The sequence below is a fragment of the Monopterus albus genome, unplaced genomic scaffold, assembly GCF_001952655.1.
Source record: "Monopterus albus unplaced genomic scaffold, M_albus_1.0 scaffold15.1, whole genome shotgun sequence".
Classification (NCBI taxonomy): Eukaryota; Metazoa; Chordata; class Actinopteri; order Synbranchiformes; family Synbranchidae; genus Monopterus; species Monopterus albus.
This window is the reverse complement of record NW_018127895.1, coordinates 1,997,289-2,024,813: the sequence shown is the minus strand read 5'-3', so window position 1 is coordinate 2,024,813 and position 27,525 is coordinate 1,997,289. Positions and strand designations below refer to the sequence as shown.

The 27,525-nt window shown below is 40.4% G+C and overlaps 1 protein-coding gene across 1 annotated transcript in view; it reads left to right on the top strand.

The window, feature by feature from the left end:
• nr3c2 (nuclear receptor subfamily 3, group C, member 2) overlaps nt 1-27,525 on the top strand; it is a 71,904-nt gene that overhangs the window by 22,433 nt on the left and 21,946 nt on the right. The window contains exons 3-4 of the mRNA XM_020591756.1: nt 18,008-18,135; nt 26,277-26,393. Coding sequence (XP_020447412.1) covers nt 18,008-18,135; nt 26,277-26,393 — 245 coding nt within the window. The remainder of the gene's footprint in view (nt 1-18,007; nt 18,136-26,276; nt 26,394-27,525) is intronic.

Genomic DNA, 27,525 nt, shown 5'->3' with positions numbered 1-27,525 from the left:
ACTGCCTTCATTTCAGCTAATTGGGTTGAATGGTGCCCACTCACTGGCCTACATTTATACATTTACATCGTATTTAAGATGCTTAATCTGAATGACAATGGTATCATGAGACTGACATTTAAGCTTTTAAATCCACAGGATGTTATAAGGGTTTTAGAGAGCAGGAGAAAGAATGATGGGGAGGGTGAAGAGAGCAGGAGAGAGGGTGAGGAAGTAGAAGAAAGAAACCAGTGAGAGAATCTCCCTGACTGTGTGCTCAGAGAGACAGTAAAGCAGAATGACAGTGCAGGGCTTATGTTCGGAAGACGTCAATTCCAATGTAACATTTTTATCGACATCCTCCTCGCCGCAACCTGACAGGCGGGCAGGAGCTCAACTTTTATGTTCCACACCAGAAGTTCAGGGTTAGTGGAACAGGTTCCCTTGGCAAACTTTGGAGGAAGTCTGTCTCTTTATTCCCCTGTTGTCTGGATCTTAAGAAAATATGCAAGACTGGCAATGTTTATTCACTTGACCTAGAAAAAGCTCTGTGTGCATATTCTGAATGCACAAGTCATTTTTGATTTTACTGTGGAACTATACACAGTGTCTAAATACGCAGTGCCAGTGTACAAGGTATTTAACTCCGTGATTTGCTGTCGTTTTACAGGCTTCTACTTTATGTATTGTACTGAAATGGTGATATGCCCCTCTTGTACTGATCTTTAATCTCCCATTATTACATCTTCTGACCTGTGCATGATCCAAGCATCAACTTCTGATTACAAATATTTAGAACATAAACAGCTACTTTATCAATTAGTCAGAAGAAAAAGTAATCAGTTTCCTTAAGTGATTTGTCGTTTTATTGAATTAAGAGTACATAGTACATTTCTAAGTAAAGAAAATATAGTAGAAGCCTCTGAAATGTAAATATTTCCTTGTCTTAAAGCCCTGCCATGTCAGAAAGTGACAGCAAAAATCAGCTTGGTAATTGGTAGACTATCTTGCGAGTTAATTGCTAACATATTAGCCAGACAGGAACAAGCTAGCGCTAGTCAGTCACAATACCTCTCTTAGGGTCTGTCTTCAGGGTATTGGATTATTTACTCCAAATGGCATTTTGTTCCCAAAATTTTTATTAAATAAAAAGTTATTGAAGGGGACAAAAGCTCTCAAAGCTCAGAGGCTTTTTAACTGGGTCTCTAACTGGAATATGTATCTGTATCATAAACTCCTGTCCCACAACTGTTCAAACTATTCTTCTGTTGTAGAGCAGTTAATTCTTGGACAGTGGATGATTAAATAGAAAAAGAAGTTGCAATATAAATAATAAATTGCGATGGCTGCCTCCATTTTAACTCTCCTGCTTTTCGTTCCCTCAAAGGTCAGCAGTGCTAGCAAGAGAGTTTGCTATTTTTTTATTTAAATTTATTATATTTTATCAAAACATTAAAGCTGAACTTGAAGCAAAAACTACTTTACTACTTTATTTTACTGCACCGATCACAGTGATTCTATTAAAATTAACTAGGGGGGAAATTTTTAGCATTTGAAATGCTGGTGTGAAGGGACCTTTAGTCTTTTATGATGGGGGAAAAAGAATATCTTAGAGATGTATTTCTTTTGATGCTGGGTAAACACAACAGTAGTCTTTCTTGATGTGATGACGCGTGACACCTGCAATAATATATGTCAGTTCCCCACCAGTGTGTAGGTGTTTTGATGCGCGTTGCGCTGAGTTCGTAGGCATTGTCTTTTATGCTCTGGGAAACTGTAATGAACATTTGATTATTTTCTGAATTTAAATAAATATTGAAAATATTCAATGATTTAATTAATAATGAAAATACTCCTAAATAAAATCCTTGCTAAAACCTTTTAATCACTACCATTGACCTTGACCATCTCCGCATGCTGCCTTTCAATTAAGCCACTGTTATATTATACCAGTTCATATCACTACCTGGTTGTAAACAGGAAGTGCATGAAATTAATACACAACAGTCCATCTGGACATTAATACGCAATAGAAACCCAAAGCTATTTCACAGGCCATCGACAGACTGTGTTGTTCAGTGCAGGGCTCAGCTAAAGCCTTGCGACATCCATTCATCCAAATTCACCAGACTGAGCAGGAAGGCAGCGTCTGCAGGAAGGAAAGACTCCTTTGATGTCTATTAAGCGATTACTGACATCTCACCACAATTTCTTCTTAAACTCATTAATCCTCAACACAAGTTGTTTGACAGCTGTGCTCACTGCTCATACTTTGATTGCTTTTGACCACCTCAAATGATGCAAGTGTTCCATATTGATCCTGTGCTTTGCGTCTTGTGTTTGTTTGTCGATTGTTCAATAATCCAATTATTGCAGCATAGCTTTCTCTGAGCCCGTGATGTGTAAAGAGACACCTCCTTGGCATGCAGAAAGAAAAGAGTGAGAGAAGAGGGCAAGAAATGTGGGAAAGAGAAAATTCGAAGAGCTGGAGATACGGTGCTGTGTGAGATAACCTATGTGGGAGAGTGAGTGAGACAGGGAGAGAGAAGGGGAGAGGGAGCAAGTGAAGGAGAAAGAAACCACTAAGGGACTTTGCGCCTGTGTGTGTGTTCATGTGAGAGAAAGAAACGGACAGAGAAAAAAAAACACAGAAGAGAAAGTCACAGGAAAAGCCAAAGTTACCTTTATAAATGCACCGACCTTGTGCACTTCACATTAACCTTCCTATCCATGAGAATTAGTCCGTATTGTTCACACTCTGCTGTTCCTAACGACACCAATTGATTTCAGTGGACCAGAAAAGGGGAAATTGAATCTCTTGGTACCCTGGCCAAAGACCAAGGGAATACATGCTAATGCTGCACAGATAGAGCTCAAGCAGCCTATGCTTACTGTTAGTCCACTGTTGCCTCCTTGCCTTGATGTGGTCTCCCTAGATTGCCCCTCTAGGGTGCAAGACTGTTGGAACAGGTTCATAAGCTGTGGCTGCAAGGGACGGCTCAACTCTTTCTCACTTCTTTTCCCTGTACGTTGAGTTTCAAATGCAGATAAGGAAACAGGACAAAAGAATACAGTTTGGGCTCTTTGAACAGTTTTCAGTAAATGACATATAGCATCACTGCATAGTACAGCACTGTGGCAGCCATACAAACCCTATTACATCAGCAGTGAGTGTATTACTTCAGACCGATGGCCCGGGGCGAGGAGCTCAGACAGATTCATTTACGTAGCACTTGCTCCTCGTTAATAACAACTGATGCTATCACAACAAAAACAAGTTTTCAAATAGTCCTTTGTACTTTCAAGCCAGGCACAAAGGGCTTTGGGGTGCAATGAGTTTAAAGAGAGAGTTCAGCTAAACATGTATGGATTTTTTAAATGCCTCCAGTGTGCAATAGAAGATGTAAGTGTGCAGCATGAGGCTAATGTTGATGTTTGGCTTCATGATGGCACACTTTGCCTTCTGCAACAAATGGGTTTAATCCACATAAATTAGAAGAAGTTGCTCAGCAGGAGGCAAAGATTACAGGGATAACACACGCTGTGTGTGTGTGTTTCATAAAAGAGGGGAGAAGGAGTAGAGAGGCCTTGACGAAACGGCTGAGTAAGCAGCAGTGTTTACAAAGGCATGGTGAAAGAGCAGCAGCTGGAGTAAGGACCTTTCAGCAGCTTGTCAGAGTTAGCCCAGGACAAAAAAAAAAAAAGGTGGCACAAGAGGAAGGCTGAATCAGATCAACGGAAAAAGATCTGTGGAAAGAGACAGACTCACACAGCATGACACAGTGGTTAAATGGCTTTGTTTACTAAAAAACATAAATTGCTGACTGTAAAAAAAGCTAATATGATGTGAGGAAATGTTTAAATATTGTTTTAAAGCATATAATTTTGTGAATTTCCTCACCAAGAAAAACTGTGCTCAAAGTGGGAAAGAATAAGTGCCAGTACTCACCTTTATCCAATGTTACTGGGAGATAAAGGTGATATGGCGTAAAATCCACACACAATAATTACACATAGGCGCTCAAAATATCATAAAATCAGTCACCAAGCCGTAATAATAAAATACCCTGCGTATGTCCCGATCAGTAAAGTTACAGGTGTTACAGATAGCAGGTAAAGTCACAGTCTGCACATACTGTTAGTTATGTGCAGATGACACGAGGTAACTCATGTTAGGGTACAATCCACTTTAGGCGTGTGTGATAGCATATCGGATGTTTCTGCGGGCCATGAAGCCGCCTCCAATTTGACACTGTTCAAAGTAAAATGGACCAGTCGCATACTTTCTCTGAAAACTTGCAGGTACTGTGCAAGTAATCCTTAAAACAGAGACTCTGATGTCCAGGGAGGAGAGGTGTGGGAAAGAAAAAAGACAAGAAAGGGGGTGTCAAACTTTGGGGGTGTGAAATTTTGTTGCTTCTGGTGGTGTTTAGGTCTCTTTTAGGGAAGCTTACCCCCCAGCTCCCAGTAATTCAAACACTGCTGTAAAGGCTGGTGGAAAGCTCCAAAACTGTCCATCTTGACTGCAGCTTTTTGTCACCACCCCCCTGCTGCCATCGTCTGCTCTTGTCCGCTTTCCAGGCGAGACGCAGTGCATCTCAAAGAGCCCACGGAGAGGGCAGAAAAAAGTACCGGCAGTTTGTGCAAAGTACTGGTACGCGGGAAAATTCCCCATAGGCCAGAGAGTAAAATGTGGAAGTGCTGCTACTGCGTACTGGTGAGTACCGGCCACTTCGAGCACTGGCTGAGGAGGATCCTCGGTTAGACACAATGGAGCCACAGGGACACAAATAAAATCCAGATAAGAAAAAACAAACACAGCAGAGCATTTTCCTTTGCACAGCTGAGAGAGCTGATGATTTATTTAGGTGATTCTTCATCTTAAACCTCAAAGGTGATGCACCTACGATACAGTACAGCAGCAGGCCGTCAGGTTTGGGCCTTACTGTCCTGCAGTATATCATTATTTTGACACTATATTATATTTAAAATATACAGTAATTTTTATATGAGCAAGGCTGTATGCATAAGACGTACACTATAACATGTACAGTATGTCCTGGAGCAGTAGGTATATGGAAATTATGGTCTCTGTTTCCTGAGGAGATCTGGTGGTGACAGATCTGTTCAGAGCAGTCGCACACTTCCTCTGAATTTACAGTAACCAGGGTTTGTATTCTTTGGCCAGAGATCCCAGTGAAATGGGCATGCCTCACACTAACATGGCTGTTATGACAGAATTTCTCATATAAAGCCTCTGTGGACAGACAGACCCTGGGGGCAGAGCACATAAAGAAGAGTCCGTGGCACACGGAGAGGCTGTCAACGTGCCTCACAGTGCATGGTGTCAGAAATGTGGATGTAATGTGCCAGTTAGGTCTTTGTAGAAGAGCTATATGCATGATGTGAGTTTGACAGACATCTTTCCCAGTTCCACCACTGTCTTTGTATTGCTCAGAAAAACAAATTATGCTCTATTTCCTCTTATAAAGCTACTCATTAACGAGGACGAGTTTCGCAACATGAAGCAGAACGGCGAATAGATAGAAAATTTTGAGCTACAAGCTGCTTTTCTGCTGCACAAAGCCTGTGTTTCAATAGAGAATCTTTTGTTCACAGTGTAAATCCCCATAGCCTCCCATTTTAAAAGCTCAGTATGTCACTTGAGACTAAAGTTCTACTCACAGAAAAGTAATTATAATATTTTTTAAATCCACTCGGGTTGGACCAGGAATAGGCTCCTTTAAGAAAGAGAAAAAAAAAAACAAGCTCTAATTCTGTTGCTTTAATTTTCATAAAGCAAAACAAACACACTCATACACCTTTTAAAAAGTGACTGTACTTAAAATAGACCCCCCACCCCCCAACTTTCCCTCACCACTGGAGACCTGTCTCCATTCTTAAATATTTATGCAATGAGCTCAGGATATGAAGTATTTAGGCTAATCTTCCGAATAAGACAGGAGAAAACAATGAAAGCTCAGATGGAAATTATGAGATATTCTGAGCCTTGGGAGTATTTGGTTGGGCGAATGTTTTGTTTGAAAAGGGTGTCTTAGTGGCAAAGCCTGATGTTATGATTTATTAAAAGTGCAGCATGAAGGGAATTACAACATGGCGGCAATTGGTACATGTGAGCGTGCGCCTGTAACTGTATGGTGATGAACATAGTGTGTATGTGACCACTAGTCTGAAGGAAGAGGGCAAGTGTTGAGCAGCACTGTACATAACACAATTCTTCTTTGCTGTAAATGTGTTAAAGGCAGCATCTATGAGGATATATGGATGCAAGGCTGAGCAATAATTTAATATAATTTTATCTACTATAAGTGGAATTATATTGTGATATGATATATGACTGGAAGTAGAGCTGAAGCAATAAGTTGATTAACTGCTTAACTGTTTAAATCATTTTTCAAGCAAAAATTCCAGAACTTTACTGGTTCCAGCTGTGAATGTTTGCTGCTTTTCTGTGTCTTTTATGTAATTAAATTAAAAATTAAACAGCAATTTGGACTGTTGGTTGGATTAAACAAGCAATTTGCAGATGTGATCTTAGGCTTTAGGACATTGCGATGGGGATTTGATCATTTTCTGACATTTTATTATTCAAATTTTCACATCAAAGAAATTAGAATCAATTAATAAAACCACTTATTACAGTTGTTGATTAAAGTTCTGTACTTCGTAATAATACTCTGGCTTCCTCCCACCTTCTAAAGACATGCAGATGGGGTTAATTGTATCCGGTGTAAAAACGGCACCAAATTGCATATGTGGACACTGCTGGAAGGGGCCAGCCCAAAAAGGTGAAATGGGTGGCTGCTGTGAAAATGGTTAATGTTATAAATATACATCAACAGTCAGCCATGCCTGTGAGGCAGCTCTCACCTGAGCCAAGGTTGCAATGTTATTTTTAGCCTCCGGTTCTGAACATGAAATTATGTTACAAAATAGTATGTGCAACATATAAGTACAATGATGATGAGAAGGCGGTAGTTGGTGAAACAGCCTTTCCTTTCTGATGCTCTTGTCTTTCTCTCTGAATCCTGCTCTTCCTCCTCATTCTCTGTGCACACAGCCAACACATCTCTTTGTGGGACAAATATAAAAAAAGACTTTGGTGTAAAGGCAAGTCTGGGCATTGTGTGTTGACGGCCAAGGCCTGGAGTGTGCCTTATGATAGAGATGCAGACATATGGGAGCTGCAGATATACCATCTACGCTGTAGTACATGATTTGCAAAAATGTTCATCTCGCTTTATGTCTTTTCAAGAAAACAGTACTAACCAAAATCAGTCAGTAGTTCTGATTCCTCTTTGTTAATGCCAGTCTGGTCAAATTTCAAAAGTTACATGCTTGGTGTGAAATGAGAAAACTAAGAAATGTCATTGAGGTTGGGTTGCACCTGCTCAGATGACCAGCTTAAACACGATAGTACAGCATTTGTTTTCACTTGACCTGTTTGGTAAAAACTTTAACTACATAAGCATAAAATTTTGACTGCACCTTAAAGATTTGGGTTTCTATTTTAATTCAATAAATTGGTTTCCTCCCACAAATATTTTATTTTTTATTTGAACCTAAAAAACTGGAGTAGAAACACTGGAAATAAAAAGAAAATTCCCCCCAAAAAACTACAAAAAATATTTATATTTAGCTGAAATTTTGAAAAAAAAAATCATGATAAAAGCAAAATGCAAAAAAAAGTACAATATAAACAGACTTAGTGTATTAATAGTGATGTACATTAAACATGTGACTGAAACGTCTATTAAAGATAAGAATAGCAGCAGAATTAACCAGATCTTGTTCCTTTAATAGCTCTTTGTGTAGACTGAGGTTTTCCTTTTCGCAGTAGTTTTTGCAAGAACCCAGTTGCGCTTTGTCCTCAGCAGGTGTTGCATTGTTCATTGAGTGGCCATCTGGGCCTGTAATCCTTTGGAGGTGAACACACACTGAATTTAAAAAGGTCATTGCACAGACACATTTAGGTTGGCCTGATATTGTGTGTGTACATTTGTGCATGTCTTTGCCCTCTAACCTTTGTCTTTTTCATTTTTTTGCTGCAGGTTTGGAACCTCTTGTACTTGTGAGGTCAGAATCTTAAAGTTAACACTTTAGGACAAAATTGTTCAGAAATATTATTTAGTAGGCCCGATGCTGATGAACACACTCTAGTCATAAACCTGTTGAACCAGTCGTTGTATTTGTTCTGGCATTTATCATATAATCAAAATGGCAGAAATGTTCTGTTTAATTGAACCAACCTCTAAAATGTAATTCTAAAACAAACAGAATATTGAACTAGAGCTTAAATGAATCTGCCTTTGCAGCTACTACTAGGACTATTTATGTGCAAATACTCTAAACAATACAATATACTAAAGCACAAGTGGTGGAAAGTAACTAAGTACATTTATTCAAGTACTATACCTAAGCACAGTTTTAAGGTATCTGTACTTTTCTGGAGTATTTTCATTTTGTGCTACTTCATACTTTGGCAAATATTGCACTTTTTGCTCCACTACATTTATTTTATAACTTTAGTTACTAGTTATGTTTCAGAACCAGATTAATACAAAAATGAGACTTTATTGATCACTGGTGGAAAATTTACAAGATACCCAGCAGTATGTAAAATACTTCAAATTATATGCACATAAGCTTGTTAAAACTACACGTATCTCCCCCTTTACCAGCTGCAACATTAAATGTGATGTGCACAATAATGCATCAGTGATTATAATTCAATAATATCATATATACATTAATGTTAAATGTGCCACTCTGTATAATGACTACTTTAAGTAGCCAACTTTGGGTATGTTTTATTGCTAATACTTTGTACTTTTACTTAAGTCATATTTTAAATGCATGACTTTAACTTGTGACAGTATTTTTACACTGTAGCATTGCCACTACTTTACTTAACTAAAGGATCTGAGTGCTTCTTCTACCACTGAAAAACACTATACATAAACCTTCTTCATGTCCATATAGTTGTATAGTCTATATATTATTAGCATGTTTTTGTTCATTACCTGACTGGGTCCTTATAAATGATGGCTGATTGCAGGCAGGACTTTTGTAGCTGGGTGTACAACTGCTATTGCTGCTGTTGAACCTGTCAGATACTATAGAGAGTCTGGCTGGAGAGCAGCTGTCAGCAGTTCTGGAGCTAACATGCAGAATGTTCTGCCATAGTGCTAACCACCTGGATCTTAACCAACCAGAGACTCAGGTTTGGCTCCCATGCACAGCCAACTTTTTTAGGTTGTGGCTTCATGCCCTGTGACTTTAGTGAGCCACATGTCTATTAACTATATATACAATAAACAACCCAGACAGAGCCAATTGGCAGCCCCGTTGCTAACTCTAACCCTCAGTGCTGTATGTACAGTATGTTTAAGTATTATGCTTTGTGAGTGCAATGTTTCCACTTTGCACATGCTGGACTCCCTGTCTGCCTTTCTTTCATGTTTGTCCCAGCAGAATTATAAATGACTGGTGGGTGTTGAGGATGATCACATGTGGCAGCTAATGCGTAATGTTACTGGCAACATGTGTCAGCGCCAGTGTACATTAACCTACATTCAGAGAGAGGCCTTTTTGAATCACATGGAAAGGGAAGAGCTTGCTTTTTTGAATAAGATATATTTGGGCACATTTCATTTCTCTGGACTCCTGAGTTTAGTTTGTTCAGTCTAGGGTTTTAGAAATTAAATGGTGACCTTCAGCCTATTGTATGCTGTAATCTTATTGACCAGACCCTTCTACTTAGGAAGGTGAGTGTTAACGGGAGTCAGCTGTGTTCTGACTGTTGCTAGAAAGTGGAGGACAGAGGTAAGAAGGGTGACACATGGAGGTGGCTCAGGTCAGGGCTGATCCCCTAAAGATAATCTCCCTCTCGAGGGATTTGTTTTTCTCATTTGTCCTAGGGCATCTAAGCTGAGTTTAGAGGTCACCTGCTGTACAGGCAACCAGACACATTTGTAAGGAGCCTTGTATTGCATGGAGTTGGCGGGAGAAAGCAAAGTAAGCAGTAAATAGAGTTAAAACATGGCACTGAAATCAAACGATATGGGCCTATAGCAAAATCAGCTTTAGCAGCGGAGCGTTGAAGTGGTCCATTTGTGTTTTTGTTCAGGGCAGTAAGGTAGCTTGGAGTAAATTTTGAGCCATGTTTCAGAAAGGAGATGAAAACAGGCTCCCTTTGTGTATTTAGTTAGATTTAAACCAAATACTGTGTGTATTTTTGTTGTCATCATGCAGGTTTATATTCACAAGAAAAATGTGAGTTAAGTGACTGAGTTGGTATTTTATGTTCTTTCATGTGTTGGAGATTTTGTGATTATCATCATCTGTTTGTTTGCATTTGTTTCTCTCATTCCCAAGCCTGGAAATCAACCTAAAGCCCAGCAACGTACTTTTCAGCATGTCAGCTGAACTCTGTTCCCAGCTGCCTTGTGGCTGCTTCTGCTGTGCTAAAAACAGAAAGTTTGGGGATCAGTAACAAATCAGTGTGAGGAGCACATGAGAACCAAAGATTCTCAAGGCAGTAAAAGCACTTTTGTCACACTTGATCCAAACAGCACTGTGGGACTTGCTGAGAAGATTTGCTGAAGCTGATACAGAGCTGCATAAATAAATAGCAGGCTTATTTTATAGTAAATGTTGTAGTTGTTTTGTTTTGTATTATAATGTATTGTTCAAGCCCTGTGATAGACTGGCGACCTGTCCAGGGTGTACCACGCCTCTCACCCAAAGATCAGGCACAAAAGCCTCATTTCCACTGCCTGGTGTCTTTCCATCAGTCAAATGTTGGGGACAGTACCTGGTACTATTTTTAGTTGCACCTCCATTGAGGTTCCAATCAAGGTTCCAAGTGAGCTGAGGCGATGCCAAACGTGTAAACACTGCGAACTACTAAGTGGTCAGAGAAATTTGACACTATTACGTGGCCATCTTGTCACCAGTCAGCCCAGATGTTTACATGTGATGACACCACTTGCCCATATTCATAACTTAGATGGTTATTTTCTCCCCTGAAAAAATATCAGAACTTAACAAAGTGGCATGATAACAGTCCTAGGATGAAAACTATAACGGCCATGAGCCTGCGCTGCCACCACTGGGGGACGATGACTTCATGGCAGTTTCATATGGAATCGCTGTGACACTGAGGGTACACTATCGGGAGGGGAAAACAAAGCACCTGTTACCAAAAGCAAGCAGAGTCAAGCTGAGCTGGTACCAGGCGGTGGAAGAGACACTGAAGTTATAAAGAACGACTCTCAGGTACAGCTCAGATTCCTTTGTTCCTACCAATTGGATCATTTGCAAACGTAACATTCCTAACATGCTCAGAGATGAACAGGTGAATGTGTTAACCCCACTTACTGTATAGGACCTTCTTGATGTGGCATGATAGAGAAAACCTGATTTTAATACCGCACCAACAGTTATGGAAATTTTGGTGCAGTTTGAAAAGTATGAAAAACATTCACGCCATTCATAAACAGCACATCTGTGTTCACACACAGCTCTATTATGTCGTGCTGCACAGAAACCATGAACGAAGCTTTGGGCATGCAATCCTGTGCCTAATTTTATATTGTATGGATGTAACGAGTCCCTTGCTGCCCTTGACAGGCATGAATTACGGGAGTTTCCAGCCATGATAATCCTCCCCACCAGATAATAACACCCTGCCACATCTTCTTGAGATTCATGCCTGTGTGCCTTACCACATAGCCAAAATATCTCAGGTGATTATTCTATTCCCTGCATGAGACAGTGAGTGATTTAGGTGAAGTTAAGCTATACTATAAGCAGCTGAGTTACAGTACTGCTGCCCTAAGAGGTATCCACTGACTCCCCAAGGCCTCTGGACCATTCAGCTACTGCTGCGCACAGACAAAAAGGTCAAAGTTCCTCACACAGTTGCTGTGAAGTTGATGCTGTTTATGTTTTTTATTAAGACAGGTACAGCTTCAGACATGCTGAGTTAAAAATGGATACTCTGTGTGAATCTGAATGATATTGAACTGTAGTCTCTATCTGCCCATAGACCTGGTTTCCCTCAATTCCCTACAGAGGGCTGAGTGTATGTGTGTAGTTCTTCACTTGTCTCATTTTTTTTTACTTTACACTCAAAACACTGGATTTATAGAATGTTATATTGTGATTTTCTGTCATGGAGAAGGTTACATAAAGTTTGTTGGTGGGGGTGGTGGCGTGGCCAAATCCATTGTCTTTGATGATGGAATCACCCTTTTTGCTCTATATTTAAAGTCTTTATTCGCTGCATTTTACCAAAACATATGAGCACAGTTATAAACTCTGAAAGGAAAAATGACCATTTCTCCTATCTGGAATTTCTGAAACACTAATGCACAACATTTAACTACATCAGGCAGCCAGTCAGAGCAGGTGATACTGTAACCATAACACAGGTGTAACACAAGTCTACCAAAGAGGAAATCTCATATTTCTGTATGCTCAGGTACTCTGCCCAATGCCAGGGTCACCTTCACCAGGAAAAATAAATCCCTGGTGGCTAACACTACCCATAAGGCCTCTCTTCCTTTTGAGAGGCGGTGAGTGGGTGTCAACCTAATGTTTATACTGTCTGCTCATGGTTATGTAAGCCATTTTGTCCTCTCTCTTTATCTTTCTACATCTCCCCCAGCTTGTTTAAACTAATCTACCTTTACCTTTCCAACATGCCAAGCTATTTTACACAAATATTCTTTGAACCGGTCTACCTTAAGGTTTTTCACCATGCCAAGGTGCGTATTACGTAAATATTGTAGGTCAGACTGTAGAGAGCTACTGTACCATGGAATCTGTTTTCTTTTTCAGTCAAGGATGCTTCTCTTTCATAAAGGGCAAGTTCACTGAGGCTATGATACTTTGTCTGAACTATCACTGTGATAACAGCCTCTAGAATGAACAAGTCAGTGTGTCTACTCCAACACACACACGTTTTCAGTGGGTGGCTGGCTCTGTGGCGTAAATACAGTACGCTACAGTACACAAATGTGTGTGTGGCAGACAGTTTTACATGCATGATGAGGACAGTGGTTTTCTATACAATGCTCTCTGTGGTTCAGCTGCTTGTTTACTGAATGCCATGCTAATGTACTTGTAGGTCACAGGGTTCACTCTTACCACGTGGGCCCTGCTGTCCTCCATCATACAGCCCTCTCATGGCCTATTATTCACCTGTAATTATGTTATCTTAATAACCACAGAATAACTATGACTTCCTTTGTATCTCCAGTGTGTCAGTTTTCCTCAACTTCATGCACTGTTTCCAAAGCAACTAATTGTTGTCATTATGCCAGGCTCGGATGATCTCTGACCTTTTCTTGTGACCCATATTGACCTGATTATGGTTAATGATGGAAATTATGAACTCAGACCTACATTAAGAAAGAAAGAGAGAGAGGGAGAGAGCAGCTTCAAATGACTGCTGTCGTTATCAAGTGCAGTTTCCGGATCCTGGTACTGTAAATCTATGGCTTAAATAACCATCCTTTCTGGTCTTAGCTCTCACTGGTTTAGCATTCCTTCCACAGCTGACAGAGGGTGGAAATACTTGAGCCATTTGGAGAATGCTCCCAGTGTGACATCCCAGTTACTTGTAGAAAAGTGCGAGGCCAATTTAAGCCCAAACATCTGTCCTGTGGTTTGGGCCTCACACATTTTAGCGGGCACAGTGGGCTTTGTCTGGCTTCAAGCTCTCACATTGCTTTTCCTCTTTGTCATTTCATTAATATCTTCCCTAAGCAGCAGTTCAGGCTCATACTCAGCAAAAGGGGCAGCGAGTGTTAGGAGATACAGAGTTCGTCTTGTACATTTTGGTGGGAAGAAACAGGCATTGTGTACTCGTACTCATCTGTATCCCCATGGGAAATAAACAGCAACTAAATCAGTTGTTAGCTTTGTGTGTTATCTTTAAAGATGAAAGGACACTGAAAACAATGAAACCGCTGCCCTGGGGTTTCTGTAGGAAGGGAAAAAAGCAACAACTGGAGAGAAGAATGAGACCTTTGATCTGTGCAGTCAGACCCATTGAGTTAGTCTGAGACTGTACCCAGAAATAGAGAAGACAGGGGTCAAGTCCCACGTCACTGAAAGACATTGCAGAACTTTTTTGTGTATAGTCATGCACCTTATTTTAGAGATATGGGTAGGGATATTAGATTATTTTTTAACAAAAATGAACAAGTAGAACAGATTTTGTGTTATTATACTGTACAATGCAAAACCTGGCTCTTCTGCTTTCTAGCTATGTCTTATCAAAATGAGATGAAGGGTGACGCTAGGTTCATGCCAGCTTTAACAAGATGTTACTTCCAGTGGTATGATCATTTAGCCCTCCTTATGGCCTAGTAGTCAAAGCACAACGCTTAATTGCAACATCGCAATTTTGATTTTGACTGGAGACCTTGGTTGTTCAGTATTTCCTTCTTCTTTCAAGCTCATTAAAACCTATTTCCATCACTATTTTTCACATTATTTTCACATACTGTAGGATAACATCTCTGCTGAAACTGCCTCATTTTGGAATGTCTGGTTGCTTGTGTTTAGTTTTGGGATGCTGGTAGCCGGTGGTGCAGTCACCGCGGTCTGTCCTGTCTGTTCTGGTTTCATGAGCAGAGAGAGTGAATGACCTATATACTTCTCTGGGGGAGGGGAAGTCACCTTGTTGGTGGACCAGCAGGCGAGCAGGCTGGCACACAGCGACAAGGTTTAAATGTGTGGCACTATTAAAAGGTTGACCACTGACTTGAGGCATACTGTACTATAGAGGGCCATCTCATATGCTGCTCCTGTTGTTCTTGGCCTTAAACATTTCAGAGCCTGAATCGTCTTCTTGTTAACACTGCTTTGTAATAGTGTAAAAAAGACCAATGTATGGGATGATATTCAGTAGATTAACATGATGAAAAACACATCTTGACATGGATTGGATTTGTGCATGCACAAGTACACACACACTTGCACTAGCTGAAACCATGGGACCCAGTGCCAGAAAGATCCAGTCAGACAAACACCTCACCAGAGACTCCTCTAAGCATCCTAACAAATTGAATGTGTGTGTAGATGGACAAGAGGGAATTAGATCAGTGGTCCTGATTGTATCTGAGTGTGCTGTTGCTGTACCCCTTTCCAGCTAGTTCCCTGGAGGAAATGTGTGTGTGTGAGAGAGAGAGCGTGAGGAAGAGAGACAGAGGGAGACAGAGAGCTTGGCAGCCGGTTTGATGAAGGATGTAAGGAGAATGTTAACCAGACAATCACCTTGCATGTTATTGATTGAGATGGGAGAGAGGTAATTAGCACAGAAAAGAAGGGGAGGCTGTGGCCACTTTTAGTGTTTTGATACAAGGTGTTCTTTCTTTGTACCCGTCCACATGTTGTGTTCTTTGTGTGCCTTTTATGTGCATGGGAGGTGTCTCGATATTTTTGTCTTCTCCAGCTACATACATGACCAGGGTCAGAATATTAGGAACACCTTTTAATATAATGTATTCCAGTGCAACACCATCTATGGCCTCAGTAATAAACACACAATTAAATTTATATATTTATGACATTTTCACCAAAAACCAAAGCATTTTGAGATTCATAAACACAGATGTTAAGGCGGAAATGTTGCATTGAATTGTAAACAATTAAGTGGCCGGAGAGTGTATAAACGGTACATAAAACCTTAAAATGCTAATTGTCAGGCATACCTGCATGAGTTTTGTCTGCCACAGAATAAAACCAAGAAGCCATGGAAACAGCTGTGAGCTGAATTCTTGCTTATTTTACAAAGATCTTCTAAAATGGACTGAACAAAATTATAGAAATGGGCAGAAGAGATTTTTTTTTTTGAGGTCAGTAATCAAGGAATTTAAGCTGATTATTTGATTAGTCGTAATGTCACCAAATCAGTTATCTGTTCCTGTCACACAAGCATCTAAATACACCAGATTTAGTATTTCTTTGTTGTTGCTCTGTCTTTTTTGCTGCTGAAGCTCAACATTTTTGTTGTGATGTTGTAAATGATTCATCAACGAGTTGGTAGAACCGTAGAAAGATAGCTTCATTCCTCATAATGAGAGCTGAACTTTGTTGTGCAACTGAGTAAAATAACGTCACACTTCACTTCGGGTTTTTTGCTCAGTCTGCCAACATATCTCCCGCCTGCTGTCCATGGAGACTGTGTGTGTGTGTAGCACACGGGCAGAAACAGTATCATGGACACTAGTTCTGCTTCTCTACAAAGTAACAAAGAAATGTCTCCAAAACGTCATTCTAGTTTTTAATCATTATTTGAGAGGTGACTTTCCTGATTAATCGAACAGTCAATTATTCATGCACATCCCTAATTGATAGCCAACTCCTTAGAAGTGGATTGTAGTGATATTTTAAGCAGGCTATTGTCTTCACTGTCTTACAGTATAATCAGTCATTCAGCCTATTTCAGTGGAGAAAAGTCCTCATTATGCTGTTTGGTATTTGTGCACCACACTGGACAAGGGATTCAAAAGAAGAGAGTTGTCTGTGGAGACAATCAAAATAATTATTTAGCAAGCTTGGCCAAAGTCAAGGCTAGAAGGCCAGCTCTACTGATATTAAGAAGTATAAGGTCTTTTTTAAGTGGAAAGGTTCCAACACTTCCAGCTATGTCTGTAAATGCAAAACATTCTGATAAGAAAACCTTCAGATATATCTTTGGCATTTCTGATCAGCAATTTCATGCTTTTTATTGACCGACAAACACAATATTTTTCAGTATTTCTGTCCTGTCTTGCTCTAACCCTGACACTACATCTGCCCTGTATTGGCAAGAAGGCATGTTTACAGATGTTACAAATCTCCTGTTGACTTAGTTGAAGTTTGCTCATATTGCAAATTAAAGTCGATGTCTAAACTGATAAAACTATCACAGACATGTAACCAGAAATTTAACCAATTAATCATCTAACAGCCTAGCAGAGTTAACTGATCACACTAATTAAAACAAGACGAACATATGAGCCTATGTTTGATAGGAATACATGCACCGAGTAGAGAAAAGTAGTGTTACATTTATGATAATCAAAATTAAGATGATTATTTACCCTGATATAGATTTTAGGTCATCTCGTCCAGTCCTAATGAGTGTAACCTACTTTTCAGGTTTTTAAAAATGGCAATAAAATTCTTTTAGTGTGCCTCTCCAGTACCTTCAAAACAGATTAACTGTAGACAAATGACATTCACCCCTTTTGACCTTGAACACTCATTACCATAACCCACATGGTGCCATTTGGAGGAATAATCTGCAACTTATAAGTTCTCCCATTTAGCACTGCATCAGTAAGAACACTCTACATCATGAGCTATAATGGCCATGTTACTGTAATGTAATCAGTAAGTGGTGAAATCAGTACTGTAAATGACGCCAAAGTAAACAAGGCCTTGGATCAGGCAGAGCAGAACTGCAGCAGACTGTCATCTGTTGGTTGTGACTCAGGGTAAATAATGACAATATGCCGTTGTACTTACAGTACAGCAGGCGTCGGTACTGATTCTCACCTTTGATCATTGACCTTATACTAACACACTTTATACAACAACACAGAACGACTGGGCTCTATCATGGGTTTGGTCATTTTAGTTCACCAACTGAACAGTACTTTTCAGGCCAGGAGAGTAAATCTGACATCCTGTGCTATGCCTTTCTGCTTATTGAGTTTAAATAATCTCCTCTGTAATTCTGTCATTGTCATCTCTGTAAGCCCGCTGAAGCTATAAATCATTTGAGACGCTAAGCCCTCCGGTCTTGGTTGGCAGATGTCTTTATGGCTAGCTACGCTGTGCTGCTACTGTACTGTACTGTGGGGTCACAAAACTCAAGAATGTTTCACAGTTAGAAAGGGGACAGTCTGCCATGGCTTCGTTGTTGACTTTTCAAAATTCTTATGACTTATGTCTGGTCTAAAAATGTGTTTGTATGTGTGTGTGTGTGTGTGTGTCCTTTCAGCTCACCACTGAGACAGCCATCCTCAACAGCCAAAGTGTGCCTGGTTTGTGGAGACGAGGCATCAGGATGCCACTACGGTGTTGTGACCTGTGGAAGCTGCAAAGTCTTCTTCAAAAGAGCTGTGGAAGGTAAAACATTACCCTGTGTTACACGCTGCAAATGAAGGAAACATAAGTAACTGAACTCTTTCACCACTTTGACAAGACATGAGTGCTGTAAATAAGGGAACCAGAAGCAAATTAAGAAACACATCTACCAAACTGAGAACACAGAGGAAGCACAAGGAAATGTCCTGCAAATACAGAGAGCATAAATGAAGTTACAACAAAACAGAAGTTTGTGGCACTGTTAAAAACGATGATGCTAGTAATTGGAAAAAGGCTGAAGCTAGGTGTGTCGGCAGTAATTGCGGTAGTGTCTTACTCGTGGAATCTGGGTGTCAAAACTAAAATAAACATTAATATCTCATTTTTGAATATCAGTGACATTCCTCAGTATTTGTGTTTCCAGAAACGGTATTAAACATAGCGTATTTCTGTATTTCTGGCAGAAGAACGCTACCGAGTCAGTGTTATGCTGTTATTCAACAACTGTCATCTTAACTGACAACAGTAACCTTCAGAGGTATTGGCATACAGTCTGCTTAATTTATTAACAGCAGTTTGTGGTGACTGCCGTATGCTATGTAGGTTTTAATTTTTGGTACAAAATTTTGGATTTTGGAAAATGTTCATGAGAAAATGTGTGCAAATTTTGTTTTCAATACATTTTTCCAAAAAACAAAAATCACTTTTTACTTGAGCGAACAGGGTTTGAAAAGTTCAGGCCAACAAGCACCAGGTGGAAAGCAAATAAGTAGCTTGTTTCTTCCATTTAAGGTGCATACAGTACCTATGATTTTGCAAGAATCGTTAATAATTGATGCTGTTGTATTTGTACAGCACTCTTATGCAACAAGCTGTTGTCTAATCCGTGGAAGAGGATCAGGGTCACTGTACAAAATTTATTTGAGTTCTGACTTTTTTCTCAGAAATCTGATTTCCACATATACTTTTTTGCTCAGACATCATTGTAATTACCAAGTACAGGCATTACATTCATAGAATGTGACCAAGTTGAGTGGCACATGAAGAAAAAAAAAAATTTGGTAGGCAGCTCTCCTGCAGCCCTTTATGTTATATTTAGCTTGGGGAAAATCTGTAGCAGCCAATAATGTGATTTTCATTTTCTGCCTGTTGCCTGAGGCGTTGGCCTAACTCGTTTAGATGAGTGCTTGAATGCAAAGCACTCTCTTAGAGACCCAGTGCAGGCGAGTTAAAAAAAACACACACAAGCAAACACACCTGTAAGCCAGCCACCAGGGCCTCTAGGTGATTTCATGACATTGGAGGAATTGCAGTCATTCCCAATCAAATCATGTCTTAATCTGATGATATTTACACACCATCATTATGGAGACCTGAAACCAGATTATGTGTCTAGGGTTATTAAATCAGACATGCCACTGTTCTTGCTTCAAGCGTGGCCAGCAGAGAGCTGGTGGCAGGCACTCAAGATCTGAGCGTTAGTCCGGTCAGGCTCTGGGAAGCTCAGATCTCTGTTATTAAAGCTCTGAAACCCTATTTGTCTTTCATATTTGGGCTGGACGATATAAACCAAAAATTACATCCCAGTATTTTCAGACTGAATGGCAATACACAACATATATATATATATATCTTGATATTTTCTATGAAGTAGACAAAATTTTCAGTTGCCAATTTCAGTAGCAGCAGCTGCACTGTACTGTATTACTGATGCTTCCCCAGTTAAACCGAACATTTCAAATAGATTTTGTTATGGTCATTAGGCATAATGCTGTAAGTGACTTCATCTATACGTATCTCTCTCTCTCTCTCTCTCGCTCTATACATATATATAGTCATCAACTCTTTAAACTGTGCACCCAGCCAGATGAAGTTGGTAACTAAAGCACTGCATCCTCAGCCACTTCTTCAGTTCCACTGCTTTGACAACGTGCTCCCATTGTTGGTTGTTATAGCAACCGGTCCCTTTTTCGTGGAGCTTCCAGTTTGTTAGAGCATCCTGCAGGTCTTCAGCTATATGCTCTCTGGTGCGATCTTGGTGGAAAATAGCTGGTTTGGAGACATGCAGTTTTCATCGCCCAGTCTTTGATTAACTATCCTGTCAAACTCATACATGGCTTGCATGTCCTGCTCGATCACATACGGCTTGTCAGCATGAAACGAGTCACTTTTGCGTGTTTGGTCAGTGAGGTTCTGTCTGACCTCAGTGACCATCTTGGGTCAATGGTTGTAGTAACTTTTTAAAGCTTTGTTCCACTGTTGCAGCAGAGACCATATCTTTAGCGATGTTGTAGGCCACCACCTTAGTTATATCACTCCACTTGTAACACACTTCTTTTGGGGCAGGAGACCTTTTGGGCTGCGAAAGCCTCACGGCTGGGGTTGCAGCAGACGTAGTTTAACACACTCTTCGTACTGCAGTATATAGCGCTGTTGTAAATGGTGGATGAGATCTGAAGTGCTTCCACATTTGGATGCAACCTGTTCATGACATTCTCTACAGATGACATAGTTTTGCTGTTCATCATAGCTCTTAAATCCAAATGGTAAAGCGTATGAGAGAAGAGAGATGCAAACATTGCCAGGCCATAAGGAAGAAACAAGCTACAGTATGTGATGCAACATCAAACTATATCAATATGTGGTATTGTCTCATCCTATAGCTTTTTGAAAATGTATCATTATACCTTAAAAAGTCAATATAGCCCAGCTCTATCTCATATGATATGACTAATTGTTGATTGCCTTTTAAATCCAGTGCATTGCTCTTTGCTTTCAAATGGATTTATGAGTATGTCTTTGGATTTGATTGGAGTTTACTCTTGGCTGTGCATTGCAACTATGCAAACTGTGAAAGTGTAGTATGGGCAACACTGCACACTGAAGTGATGTTATCAAGGCTGTGACATGTGCACCCTTCTGATATGCAAAGCAGGCTGTTGCCTTACTTGACCCCTCCACAGCTGCTGCCGAGGTGGAAAGAGAGAGGTAAGGTGGAGGGAGGCAAAGGATGGAAATAGTGAGAGAAGGATTTGCAAAGTGAAGAGAGATAGAGGACAGTGAAACAGATACAGCTAGGGAGGGGGAGGAGGAAGGACAAAGAAAAAGTCAGACGCAGACAGAGAGATAAAGAGAGGAGGAGCCGAAAGAGGGAGTACGAAACAGGGAGAGGGGCTGAAAGTGATGTGTCAGCAGTGAATGCCAGAGAGGTGTAAGTTAGGACGTGAGGAGATGTTTTACTCCTCCCCTCCCCCAGAATTTCTTCCTCCTTCTCCTCCTCTTTTTTCTCAAAGTTAAAAACTTAGAGTCGGCATGTGAGTGTGGGCATCTGTACAAGGGGAATAATCCAGCCCGGCACTTAATTTCTTTTGGCATCGCCTGCCTCAGGGGGACATAACTTTTCGGTCGACTGTAACTCATTAGATGACTAACTGGCTCACAGCCCTTTACTACAGCGCTAGTTAGCATTTCTGGAGTCATCAACAAATCAGATGCAATCCTCTGGCTGTGGAGGGTCTGTTTTGACCTTTATTCATGTCAGTGTTAGGTACCGTTATTTTACATCACAGCTGCTGGCGCAGCTATTCTTTGAAGTCTATATTTTAGGTTTAGATCTAGAACATCTGTTTGAAATATCTATTGGCCACATGAGCCTCATACTCTCCAAAAATGTCAACTTACAGTACTCCTCAGGAAAACGACTCTTCATTCCACTTCATTTTTGTTATATCTACCAGAAGGCACAGCCAACTGTACACTATTAGGTTTATAACCATAGACCAAGGAAATATATAAAAATGTTAAATCGTGGGCTGAGTACTCTCAGGCTGTGAGCTTTTCAAAATGCCATCCATTCATTCTTTAAGCATTCACAACACGGTACAAATGCAGACACATATTTCATGAAAAAGAAACATTCATCTACCTGCTTTCCTATTCAGTACAAGTCATCTGGTTACTTGTACAGTATGGCAGCTCTTATTGTACTCACACATTTTATCTACTGTCACATTTTAGATGTTCTTGCATAGTAAACAAATGTATAAAGTGGAAGTAACTTTTATGAAGGTTTTCCAGGTGAGTTGCTACTATCGACTCAAATGCCATGTGTAAACATGTAGCCAATTTATAGGCAATTTCTTCAGTATAAATGTTTATTGTGCACTTCAGAAAAATGCCTTCTCACGTAAACAACAGTTCAAAAGTTTGTGTTACTGCTAATTAAATGTGGAAATAGCTTCCTGTGTTCATACATGCTTCTCACCTGTATCCACTGCACTCACGACTGTTTTATTGATACAAGACGGCCGCACTGAGTAAACAGCTCCATGTGGAGCACATATGAAGAACTGAACATAAGCTTTTTACTCATATTTACATGTCATTAGTGGCTTGGCGGGTTTTCTTAATAATACTACACAGTTTTTAACTCATTAGCTGGTTTTGCTTTCGTCTCTTATTGAACTTGGAGGTTTACAGAGACATTAGTTGCCCTTTTTATGGCCCCACTGTGCTCTGTAATGTGGTTGTGTTGTAGTTTCCATGGTGCTTGTGTCAATTTAAAAACCTTTGGTACCGCCTCTGTGGGAGAGGTCATCTGAGGACACGGCTTGAACTGTTTCTGCTTTGACTAGCAGCTCTGACCTCCAATCACATTTTTCAGCTCAGGCTGAGGGGGAAAAAAAGGCCTCCCTTCACTGCTGGAGTGAACGCTTCAGGCTGTGTGTGTGTGAGAAGCTCATGTAACAGTGGCTGGAGAGAAACCATTCACATGTAGCAGTGCTGTCCTGATCCCAGCTCCCCCACATGGCTCACATCAGACTTTCTTCAATCATGCACACAGCATATAAGCTATGCACACACCACTTCCTCATGCCCTCACTTCCCGTGGCCGTGACTGACCTGCAGGTCTGATGCCTCTCCAGCGGATATAATCCGACTTCCATCTCTTTCTCCTCCCTGGTGATACTGTACCTTTGTTCTTTGACATCAATGCAAAAAGGATCCAGTGAAGGTATTGGGTTACACATTTTGGCTTCTATTTTCCTGCAACAGGGCGCAGTGCTAAACTTGCCCAATGTCCCAGCTGACATTGGGCAAGATGGGGGGTACACCCTGGACAGGTCGCCAGTCTATCACAGGGCTGACACAAAGAGGCAGACAGACACACACACCTACACTCACTCCTACAGGCAATTTAGAGTCACCAGTCAACCTAAGCTGCATGTCTTTGGGCTGTGGGAGGAAGCCGGAGTACCCGGAGAGAACCCATGCAGGCACAGGGAGAACACAGAAAGGCACCGGGTCGGCCCAGGCTCGAACTATGCCACCCCCGCGCTGTACCTGCAGAGTTAAATGAAATTACTTTACAATTGTTTTCCTTCAAAATACGCAGAAAATGACATTTTCAAAACAGCTTTGATGATAAGAGATGAGAGCACTGTCAAACAGATTCTTACTGCTTCTATCATAAACACCGTCTTAAGCGGATGCTTTGTACATTAGACACTTCCAAATACTGTACTGAGGACTATGTAATGACTAAAACCATTAGGCACAGTGCCAAGACAACAGAGGGGAAAGATTTTGTGAGAAGTCAATGCACAGGACAAAAGTTTGAGATAGTACATTATTATAGAATTAGAATCATTGGTAAACAAAATAACAGATTCTATTTACATCCTATTTTTAGTGCTAGTGCAAGGCAGTGAATTACATACTGTAGGTCCACTGGTAACAACAGTTAGCGCTACAAGAGGCTGTTTTTGTTATTTAGGTTGCATGAATGCCAGTGAATGAAGGTCATAGAGCTGACCGAATGGTTGAGTATAGATAACTGAGCGGCATTAATCAATGAAACTGACAGATTTCATTACATCCTTTTAGTTAAATGCCCTGGGTCTGCAGGACCATTTTGCAATTAAGAAGTTTGCTTCCCCCGCCAAATGCCATTCAGACAGTCACAGTAGTATTATTAATATGCGTCAACTACAGAGAGGCTAAAATCATAATCAAGGATTCGGCCACTTGTGCCTACCGGCTCTTTAAATAACTCGGCGTATTTCTGCACAGGCCTGAAGTCAGTCTGTCTGTTTTTTGTTTGGAAAGGAAACTACTATATCTGCATGGGAGGCAGAAGGGCTGCAGGGCAAATAACTTTTGTTAAAGTGGGGTCTCTACAAGAAAGAGTAATTCCCTTTCAGAATATCCTCCTAGCTGATACATGCAGGAGCTGACAGACAACAGAGGCTACTCAGCGGGTTGTTGCCAGATTGTGAGATCATTAGCTAAAAGGATACGTGAGTGGACTCCTTTAAAGAGCTCTGAAGGTTGGCCTGTATTGAATTGCGCACTGTGAAAGTAGAAGAGTTTTCAGAATGATGTCAAATATAATACAGTATCTGAGGAATCTTTATCGTTTCATGAAGTATTATATGAAAATATCTTGACAGGATTTTGCATTATTGAATATTTGTACAATAAAACATTAGTGATGAGAAGCACATGCATGGAAATATGAGTCAAAATGAGTTCATAAATAAACCTTTTTTAAAAAACAAAATTTTTTTTTTTCAATTTTGTAAGATGGTTTCCAAGGTAAGACTGAAAAAGTAACAATCATCAGGAAGCTCGCCACGTGCTAGGTTGATAAGCAAATGCACATATTCAGAGGTAAACATGCTGTGTGAGCGCGTGTAATGCATGCACACAGTGCATAAATAAACAACTTCTCTCGCTTTCAGATACACACAGCTGTGCACATACACACCGTTGGACTACGACTTTGGCTGTGCCATAAAGATTCATAGGAATGAGCAAAACAGTTGACAGGAAGGCTCCAGACTTTTCAAAAGTGCCATTTGGTCCGACCCATTCAAAAGACCATGAGCATGTTATGTGTGCATAGGTATGTGCAGTGGGGAAGGGGATGGCCCGTGTTGTGTTTCCTGTGTTGCAGTTTACTGTTTTTTAGAGCAAGAAAAATGGGCTTATGTAACGGTCATGTGATTTAGCCAGAAATAGTGGTGGGGCTACAGCTGCTGCCTCTCCTCCTGCAGCTTGGTTCCTTGGCTTTTGGCAGCAGCCAGACAGACACACTGACTACTCCCGCTATCTCAGAAAACAACTTCTGCTCAGTCCTACACACAAATACTGCACTCTAGATGCAATAAATGCAATGCAGAGAATGTACATGTGAGCAAAATGTGCGTGAATACCACACAGAAGCTCTCTTGCCACAACACTAAAGTCTATGCCAGAAATCTTGGATACTTCTAAAGAAACAGGGTGCAGGACAAACATGCAGGAAAATACAGATTAATATGTGTTGACAGGCGAACAGGGGCCATTGGCTTAGCTCTATAAGAGGTAATTTAGGTCACTATACCACACCATCTGGGTTGTGTAATGATTTCTCTGTGTATCTGTTGTACATTTGTGAAATCATATACAACATTAGCAGTTTTTTTTTAAAAATTGCCAGCTTTGACTGTGTGTGTGTTTCTGTGCGTGTGCATATGAGAGTGAGAGAGTGAATGACTGCATGTGTGCACGAGCATGAGCCTGTCTGTATGTGGGCGTATGGTGCTCTAAGGCTGGCGGACGTGTGGAGAAAGGGAAAAACGAGGGATGGGGATGCAAAAGTAGAGAAGAAGAGTGGAGGAGGAGATGAGCTGTACAGTGAAGAGCTATTGAAGCGGAAGGAGGTGCTCTGAAAAAGAAGATCATGGGGTTTAGCTAAGGGCTAGGCAGGAGGCAGGAGGGATTCTCGCCATGTTAGCATCACTGTCAGGAATAGCTACAGCCACTGTCATGGTTCCAGCAAATTCTAATACCCTCTTGCCATATACTGTATAATACACCATTAGTCATGCACCGTAGAATGCGAGAGCGTAATAATCACAGTTTCAATCGGTTTCACAGCGATAATCATGAAATGTAGATCTCTCATACCGCCAGGCTTTTCACAGGTTTCTATGTTGACCTACTGTATATTACGAACAGTCGCCAACAGAATCAGACATTTACGGCCTATCATGTAATCAAATATACTTTCTGCAATATGTTCAAAGCTACTGTTTTATCCTGACTGCATAAGCAAGTGACTTTAACTGCCCTCTTCACACCTGTGTTATATGTCAAGCTGCACCACCAAACTGATCCTGTGCCTTGTCTTTCTGTAGGTCAGCACAACTACCTGTGCGCCGGGAGAAATGACTGTATCATCGACAAGATTAGAAGGAAAAACTGCCCAGCATGTCGTGTACGGAAGTGTCTCCAGGCCGGGATGAACCTTGGAGGTGAAGAATCACACCCTCAGTATAGATTTGCCCTGTCACGTGTCTCAGATGTGACATTTGAGTCAGCTTTGCTCTGCTTATAAGAAATCATAAATACAGAGTCACAGGAGGCCCAGTGATGCTGAGTCACACAATGTTTGTGTATATCTGTGTGCATATTCTATATGCCATATAGTATATCTGAGCACAGTATACATAGTGCATCTACAGTAAGTGTAGCTCTACTGTACTTTATATGACGCCAGCTGACAAAGCCTGCACACACAGTTCAATGTTGTATTATGAAGAAACACTGTAGTTGAGAAGGATCTGGTTGATTCAGAAGGGAGAATTTTAAAAAATATATACTGTATGTATATTCATTTATGGCCACTGACCTATTCCAGTTCAGTGTCTCAGTGACATACACAAGGTTAAAAGCAGGTTTACAGTCCATTCGAAAGATTTAAAATCAGGGTTCTGTTTTGGGACCTAAATTATTTATATTATACATTAATGATATATGCAAGGTTTCTGATTTAGTGAAAGTGGTTTTGTTTGCTGATGACACTACCATATGGGCATCGGGTGAAAACCTACAGCAACTCTCTGGACGGGTTACACAGGAACTTGAGAAGATAAAGAAATGGTGTGATAGTAATATACTATCTCTGAATTTGGATAAAACTAAATTTATGGTATTTGGGAATCGTAGACTAGATAATGAACTTCAATTGAAAATTGGGGGAGCTAAAGATTGTGTATTTCCATAAGTGGGGTAAAACTATGGAATAATTTAAGCGCGGACATAAAAAATAGTAATAGAATTGACAAGTTTAAACATAAATATAAAGGTATGTGTCAATCAAGATATAAGCAAGAACAGGCTTAATGATTAATTAGATGGAACATTGTGGGTGTGGTGTATGAATGTTAATACTCTGTAATAATTCTTTAATATATTACTTGTGTGGTGTAGAACAAAATTATCTATGTAGAGACACTGCTTGCAAACCAATGATGGTAAGATGATGTCAGGGGGTAGGACTGGATAAGTCTGACTTCTTCCTACTCCATTCAAGCATGTACTAGGTATAAGCAAATTGATATTGGATTAGCATTTGTTGGATATGTGTAAAATTATGTGTGTTGA